The sequence below is a fragment of the Rhincodon typus genome, chromosome 6 (genome assembly GCF_021869965.1).
Source record: "Rhincodon typus isolate 14 chromosome 6, sRhiTyp1.1, whole genome shotgun sequence".
NCBI classification, from domain to species: domain Eukaryota; kingdom Metazoa; phylum Chordata; class Chondrichthyes; order Orectolobiformes; family Rhincodontidae; genus Rhincodon; species Rhincodon typus.
In genome coordinates, this window is record NC_063337.1 from 22,344,154 (window position 1) to 22,352,978 (window position 8,825).

Consider the following 8,825-nt stretch of genomic DNA (forward strand, 5'->3'; position numbering starts at 1 on the left):
CCTGTTCGCTTGCAGGGGTGCTACAATAGAATGCTACATATTAATGAGGCAAACTCTGCTGCTAATAAGGTTATTGACAAATAATAATCCCCCTTAACATGCAACTTGCCTCTGTCTAATGAGAAACTGTCTTTGATATCGGGTACTTAGTGAAAAAATGTGGTGAATGGTTCCCAGCTTCAAGATAAGCATTGCTGGACGTCTCATGTGATTCTGACACATTTCCTGCCATAGCACACAATCTTCAGGCCCCTATTCTGTTCCTGCCGTGGCTGGTTTAACTCAGGCAAAACAAACTTGATTTTACATGAGTGCGGTATTACTTGGCCCTGGTGGACTTCAAGCTTATGTACAAGTACAAAAGGCATTCCAAACACTCACAAATCTTGGTTGGAGTACAAAAGTCAGGATATCACTGAATGATGTCTCAGTTATACGGAGCCTTGGTCAGATCCACACCTGAGGTATTGTTCATTTTAACTTCCACTGAATCTCAAGAAAGGTTTATTGGCCTTGAAAGAAAATTTTGCATTTATATAAGACTTTCAAGCATTTTACAGACCATTAAGTCTGTTTCAAATGCAGTCACTGTTGCAATGTAGCAATTGTGCTACAACCAATTTACATTCAGACATCTGCCACAAACTGCAATGTGATAATGAACGGAGACATTGCTTTTGTGATGCTGATTGATGAATAAATATTGATGAGACATCTACAGATCTGTATTAGGTGTGGCACAGTTGATGGTTCTCTCACCTTAGGGTTACAAGTTTCCACATACAAATCCCATTCAAGGGCCTGGATTCTTGCAGTTGTGGAAACTCTGCAGAGCTTCCAAAATAACAGGCTGGTCCTGAAAGCCCCATAGACCATAAGACATAGGAGAAAAATTAGGCCATCTGGCCCAGGGGGTCTGCTCCACTATTCAATCACGGTTGATATGTTTCCCAACCCCAGAATCCTGTCTTCTCCCCATAAGCTTTGATTCTCTTATTAACCAAGAACCAATCTATCTCTGTCTTGAATACATCAATAACTTTGCGTCCACAGCATTCTACAGCAAAAAGTTCTATAGATTCGCTATCCTCTGGCTGCAGAAATTCATCCTCATCTCAGTTATAAAGCATTGTTCCGTCATTATGAGGCTGTGCCTTGGCTCCTAGTCTCTCCTACTAGAGGAAACATCTTCTCCCTGTCCACTGTATCCAGGCCTGTCAATATTCTGTGAGTTTCCATGAGATCCCGTTCATTCCTCTAAACTCCATTGAGTGCAGGCCCAGAGTCCTCAACTACTCCTCATATGACAAGCCCTTCATCTCTGGGATCATTCTTGTGAACCTCCTCTGGACCCCCTCGAAAGTCAGCATATGCTTCCTTAAATATGGGGCCAAATGTTCACAATATTCTAAATGCGGTCTGACCAGAGCCTTACACAACCTTAGCAGTACATCTCAGCTGTTGTATTCTAGGCCTCTTGAAATGAATGCAATATCGCATTTGCCTTCCAAATTGCCAACTAGAACTTCATATTAACCTTAAGAGAATCCTGAACTAGGACTCCCAAGTCCTTTCATGCTTCAGATTTCTGAAGCCTTACCCCACTTAGAAAATAGTCTATGCCTCTATTCTTCCTACCAAAGTGCATAACTTCACACTTTACCACATTGTATTCCATGCGCCACCTCTTTGCCCACTCTCCTAACCTTCCAAGTCCTTCTGCAGCCTCCCCATTCCTCAACACTACCTGTTCTTCCACCTATCTTTGTGTTATCTGCTAACTTGGCAAGAATGCCCTTAGCTCTTCCGTTCTGATTCCCCATTCCATTTCTGACAGATATGAATTTTGCCAGTAAGATACAGGGGCCAAGGTATGATTCACATGTGATAGAGACCCAAACTCAACAGCGTGAGTTTAAATAGAAACTATTTTGGCTGTCACAAGAATCTTAAGCCCATTGTGTGGGAGTCATGAATTTTTGAAGTAGATATAAATGTCTTTGAAGGGTAGATGGGGACTGAATGATGTGAAGTTATTTTTTTAAAAATGAGAAAAAAGGCTGCAAGTGTCAGTTATGGGTAAAACACTACTCTAGCCATTTCAAAATTGATTTGTTAACATAGCCCTAAGGGTGTTTTATGAAAGCTTGGCTAATTTCCAAAGTCTACAAATATCTCAGTTGAGGGTGGGGGTTTCTAATTTCATTCATAAATTGACAGTTTAAAAAGGCTATTAAAAAAATTGCTGTCTTGATGCGGCGTATGAATGGAAGTTTGTTTTTATAAGAGATTTGAGATTTGACAGGTTTGAATGGGCTTTCAAAAGTAGGAGTTGTTTTGATATAATGAATCCTGTTATACAATGATACTTCATCTTTGTGTGGCTCCTGAGGTCTGGCAAGATAGTATGGAGAGCCATTGCATGGAGTTACTGGAGGCTAGAGTGATTAAGGGGTGACCGTTTGAGGAGAAGGTTGTCATATATTCTCAGTTAAAATTAGAGAAACAAGATGTTAGGAGGATATTAGACTGCTTCTCATGGTGGACAATTGTTCAAAACAACCATTTGTGTCCATTCCTAGTTAAAAGATTTTCTTGACATGCTGATATCAGTGACAAGTGCTTTTAGCACCTTTCGATGAGGTCCAGAAGGCAAATAATGTTACAATACAATCATAATAAAGTCCTAGAGAGCTAAGGTAGATTATTCACCAGCTCACCCACGTCATCCATGTCGCCTCCTACTTCCTACACTTCCATTCACACCTGCTTTGTTGGGTGAAAACCATGCCATTTGGGTTCCTTTCTACTGAGGCAGGTCCAGCGAGTCAGGAATTATTTATTCCCTTACTCTATCACAAAATGTCACTGGCAAGGCCGCATTTATTGCCCATTCGTAGCTGCCTTTGAAAATTCCCTGACTCGAGTTATCCACCTCGGTAGCAAGTTATCTGGGTTGACCCACACTCCACCACCCCAACCACCGACTCCCACCCACCTCCCGTCTGACAAGCCTGCAGCCAACTAGTGGAGACAGAACCACAGTCTGTCCTGCATCTATAACTTGCTGGGGGTGAGCTAACTTAGTGCCCCTCAGTGGCAAGAAATCCCACTCGCAGGAGCTGTCGGCCAATCCGATTGTGGTAGCCGCTGCTGGTACTGCAACTTGCTCCAGGATGAAGTTCCCATGGATCCCCTAACCTGGGGGAGTCAAATAGCACTCCATCTTCCATTCTGCCATTAAACATTTATGTTATAGTTGGGCACAGTAATATTGGGTTGATTGTGCTTTTAGTTTCTTTTAGTTATTTATTTATATCTGGTTAATGGGCTGCTAATTTCACAGCCACTTTTCCTGCCCCACCCGTATTAAGGTTAACAGCTTGATGGCGGTGGTTGTGGTCGGTGGGGGGGCATCAGTCTCCCATTCCATGTGCCTCCATGACAAAATCTCCAGCTGAGATATGTTATGCCCAGGCCCTGGACTGGGACCTGGACCATTCACAACACCACATGACGCAGAGGCAAGTGTGCTACCAACCACAGCTGACACTTAAGAGTTACAGTGCAGTTTGACTGGAATGATTCACTAGAGCTTAAGAAGTCATGTCATGAGATTCGGTTATCTGAACTTGGCCTATATCCCCTTGAGTTCAGGTGGTTGATGCATGATCTAAATGAGGTATTTTAAATGATTTTGGGATTTATTAGGGGTAGATACAGGGAAACTATTTCCTGTGGTGAAGGAATCCATAATAAGAAAACATAACCTCAAAATAGGATCAAAGCCAATAAGGAGCAGAATCAAAAAGCATTTTTACACATAAAGTATAGCAGAAATCTGGTGTTTGCTTCCCCAAATAAATTTGCAATATGAAAATAAAAATTAGGAGCAGGAATAGGCCCATCAGCCCCTCTAGCCTGCCCTATCATTCGCTTATCTCATGGCCAATCTCCACTTTCTGTCTTACCCCAATAGCCTTTAATTCCATTGACAGTCAAGAATCCATGCACCTCTGCCTTCACTGAAATTTTCAAGCAATGATTATTATTTGAGTGTAATATTAATCTGGTTCATGAGTATCACTGACCTGTGCTACCGTTTGCCAGTGAGAGGCATCATCTTCACTAGGGTGGATGCCATAGTTCCATCTTCGCTGTACTACGTAGATAACTGGCTCAACAGAAATGTTGAACTTTGATGACCATTTGATCTCCAGATTTCCAGTTGGCACCTCTGCAAAACTTAGTTCCTTTCTGGGCTTCAGTGGGACACCTGTATCAGAGGGCACCATTGGGGATTATCATTATAGCAGTTAAAGAATACCGATGGTAATGCAGAAGAAATTTACGTATGTATAGAATGAAAGTCAAATAAAAGACTACATATAACATTTTTTCTAAAGGTGCAATTTTAAAAAGACACTAGAGGAATGCTGATTATTTTTATATATTTTGTAGCTGAGCTTCTCATGCAACATTTTCTCAGGATTGACAAGGCTCAAGAACCATGTAGTGAATTAAATACAAGCTCAAATCTTTGCCTTTTCTTCTTAAATATGTCTACACAAATTCCCAACTATACTCTAAGAAACTCTGATCTGTCAGAGCATGTAGTGAAAACATAATTGAGTAAGTCAGTTGAAAAATATCATAAGAATACTACTTTATCAGTTAAACAGAATAGCAATACGTATTTGTATAGCACCTCTAATGTAGCAAATATTCTAAGTTATATGGTTATATATGTCAATGTGGCCAAACTTTGGAAGAATTGAGCAACAGCATGTTGAAAGAGGTCAGGATTGAGAGACTTTTGAAGGTTGGAAGATAATAAATATGCAGGGCATTTACAGAAAAAGTCCCAAATGAAAGAAAGCTCTGGTGATAGAACTGGAAGAAGAGTACCCAGGATGCGGATAGGAAAGTCTTACACAGTGTGCTCACATATGAAGCTCATCCAGCCCATGGATATACAGATGAAGAACAAAAGGTAATTTTTTTCTCACACAGAAGACCTACAGAGGGAGGACAGGATGTTGCTGAGCAAAAAATACAACATTGCCACAGTGAGTCACTTCATAATTCAAGAATCATAGTGAACCATGACCTGAAGAATACCACAGAACGTTGGAAGTATACAACAGTTCTCTGTTACCTCAGGAACCGAGCAGCAAGTGTTAGGTCTGCTGTTGGGTGAAATCTTACTTTCAAGCAGCAACAGTTGAACTTGCACTACCACCATTCTCCTCTTCCTCAAGCTACATCTTGGGCATTTTTTTCTTCTCGCTGAGCATGGCAGATCACTATGCATCTTCCAGAAAAATGGATATGCTTTTTCAATTATTTTAGCCTGGATTTTCCAATGACCAGACAGCCGGTATTCTGTCGCGAAATCCGCATTGTAGCAGACATCAAATGAATTGTCTGGGAAATTGGATTTTCCATTGGGAAATTCCTCAACACCTTCAACCCTCCAAAAGTTTTCATTTAAATCAGAGAATATGGAGGGTTCTGATGCAATTAAGTACATAGTTACTTAAGAAAAATTAGACAATGAAATACATAGTCTAACTCCTGACCAACTCTTCAATAGATGCCATACTTATCATGCACATCTTCGACAATACCTCTCCCAGATCACTTACATGTCCCAGACCCTGAACTGACACCCCAGGGACCCAACACCCCCACCACTCCACTGGACCTAATGCTCTCCTTCGTCCATTGCTGGATCTATCTCCCTTTTCGCCCTCTGGCAACCTATCCCCACCCATAGTATCCTACTCTCTGGCACTCTACCCCTACCCCTTTGGCAACCTACCACTACCCACGTGATATCCTAGACACCAGACACCATACAATCTGACCTCCTACCCCTAACCACCACTTGGCATCCCAATCACCTGGCACGCTGCCATTACCCAGTTTACAACCTACTTACTTGGCACCTGAGCTCACACTAATGCACTTACCTTTTATCAGCTGCTATCAAAGTGGTTGTCTTTGATTTTGGACCTTTAAATTTCAGATAATGGCAGCTGACTGCCTTGAAAAGGGGTTTGTGGTTTGTCTTCCCCCCAATTGTTCTGCACCATGACAGAACTGTCAGAATGCAAGTACCACTCTGCCTTTGTGAAGGAGCCCCGATTATGATCACCTGTCAGAAATGTGGACCACTGTCCCTTCACAAAAAAGGGTAGAGATTGCTCTCCTCAGAAAATCTGGCCCAATGTCATTTTTCTAACAGTCTCTAGAAACCTTTCAGTGCACTAAATGTCATCCTGAATGATGATCCTGTTCTCTCACATGTCAGATTGTAAACATATAGTTGGAGCCAATGGAGAACTGCACAACAAGGCCATAATTCTCAACTGAAGTTAAGAACCCTATCCTGGTATAATTTCTAAGAAAATAAATGGGCAACTCATAATGTCCTTAAAATATGGGTGTTTTGGTCACTTTCTGCAACCCACCATCAATGACTTAGGGATGGTCACATACTATCTGGATGTTCATTAACTGATGTGACTGCTGTGAAAAGATCAGAAGGTTGCAGTCAATTCATGGAATCCTGGAATCCCTACAGTGTGGAAACAGGCAATTTGGTCCATACAGTTCACACTGACCCCTCCCCTGGAACAGCATTCCACCTGGACTCACCCCCCTGCTCTATCCCTGTAATCCTACATTTCCCAAGGCTAATCCACCTAACCTGCACATCCCTGGACACTATGGGCAATTCAGCATGGACAATGCACTTAACCTGCACATCTTTGGAGAGTGGGAGGAAACCCACGCAGACACGGGGAGAATGTGCAAACTCCACACAGAGAGTCACCCAAGGCTGGAATCTAACCTGGGTCCCCGGCACAGTGAGGCAGCAATGCTAACCACTGAGCCTGTGTGTATGTTCCGCTGCTGCAGAATGTTGGAAAATTTGAATACATTCTCCAACCTATTATTTATAGCTGTGTTGATATTATTGTGTGGTTGAAAGAGATACAACAGTTCACCCATGTCTTCTCATGCTACTCATTCCCACCTCCATTACCAGTACACCAATAAAATAGCACTTGTGTTTATAATATTGTCTGAAAGAGCTGAATTCCCTTTTCACCTATTCTAACCCTCTGACTCTTTCCGCTGCCTCACCAGCTTACAGTGGAGATCCTTAACAAGATGTGAAGTGAAAGATAAGTTTGATACTGTTTTTAGGTTTGTCTTCAATCAGTAAGTTCTGAACAAGTTAAAGAAACAATGAGCCCACGGTCTGGACATTGAATTATGTTAGCATTTCCGATATGAGGATGAATTTTTGGAAGAGTCAGCAACACTGTACTAATTTAGTCTAAACTAAGATGTATGGGTGAGGAGTGGTGGTGCAGAGGTAATGACATTTTACTAGTAATCCAGAACTCCAGGCTAATGCTCAGGGGATAAGGATTTGAATCCCACCACAACAGGTGGTGAAATTTGAAGTCAATAAAAATCTGAATTAATAGTTAGCCTCATGGTGACCATGCGAACACTGTCAATTGTCAAACTAGCCAGCAACATAGATACCCCATGAACAAATAAAGAAAATACACAAAATAATTTCACTCCATTCGCCACAGTAAACTCAAATGAATGTGGCAGTGACGCAGAAATGTTACTGGACTAATAATCCAGAGACCCAGGATATTACTTCAGAAAATTGAACTCAAACAGAACCTAAGGGAAATGTAAGTTCAATAAATATGGAATAAAAGGCTGGTTTCTTTAATATGATCATGGAACTACCAATTTGTTGTGAAGGTTGTTCTGATGTAAAGCCGTTGACGTGAAATATTAATTCCATTTTTCTCTCCACACTACTGCCACACCTGCTGAATGTTTCCACCATGTTCTGCTTTTATTTCAGAGTTCCAACATTGACAGTATTTCTGCTTGTTATTTGGTTGTAAAAACTCATTCAATTCACTAATGCCCTTCAGGAGAGGAAATCTGCTATCCTCACGCAGTCTGGGCTAGGTGTGACTCCGGACTGAAAGTAATGTGTTTGACTCTAAATTGCCCTCTGAAATGGCCTCGTTAACTATTCAATCACTTCTTCAAAGACAATTAGGGTCAGCACTAAATGCTGGGTTTGCCAAAGCTATTCAGTTCCCAATATCTCCCAAGAGCAGATTTAAAAATTTGCACTCTTATAGAGAATGTCAAGCTATGCATTAAGGTTATACCACATATATTGAAGTTACAATACAATAAGAACTTTTAAAGAATATAATTGTACAATATTTCACCAGAATATGTATCAAACTACAAGCAGCTAAGAGGTGAGGTTAAAAAGTTTACAAGAGGGGATCTGATTTTCAATTCTGACTTATTTTTTTTTTATTATTTATGACAAACATTAGCATTCAGTTCACTTACAATTATAAACAGCACTTCAAGCAAGATAACAAGGTGCAGGGCTGGATGAACACAGCAGGCCAAGCAGCATCATAGGAGCAGAGAGGCTGACGTTTCGGGCCTAGACCCTTCATCAGAAAAGGGGGAGGGGAAGGGGGTTTTGAAATAAATAGGGAGAGAGTGGGAGGCGAATAGAAGAGGGATAGAGGAGAGGATAGATGGAGAAGAAACAAACAGGTCGAAGAGGCGGGGATGGGGCCAGGAAAGGTGAGTGTAGGTAGGGAGTTAGGAAGGGGATAGGTCAGTCCAGGGAGGACGGACAGGTCAAGGGGGCGGGATGAGGTTGGTCGGTAGGAGATGGAGGTGCGGCTTGAGGTGGGAGGAGGGGATAGGTGGGAGGAAGAACAGGTTAGGGAGGCAGGGACGAG

At 41.8% G+C, this 8,825-nt stretch overlaps 1 protein-coding gene across 1 annotated transcript in view; it reads right to left on the reverse strand.

The window, feature by feature from the left end:
* Positions 1-8,825, reverse strand: part of LOC109913292 (anosmin-1) — a 215,278-nt gene that overhangs the window by 43,169 nt on the left and 163,284 nt on the right. The window contains exon 5 of the mRNA XM_048598054.1: positions 4,092-4,276. Coding sequence (XP_048454011.1) covers positions 4,092-4,276 — 185 coding nt within the window. The remainder of the gene's footprint in view (positions 1-4,091; positions 4,277-8,825) is intronic.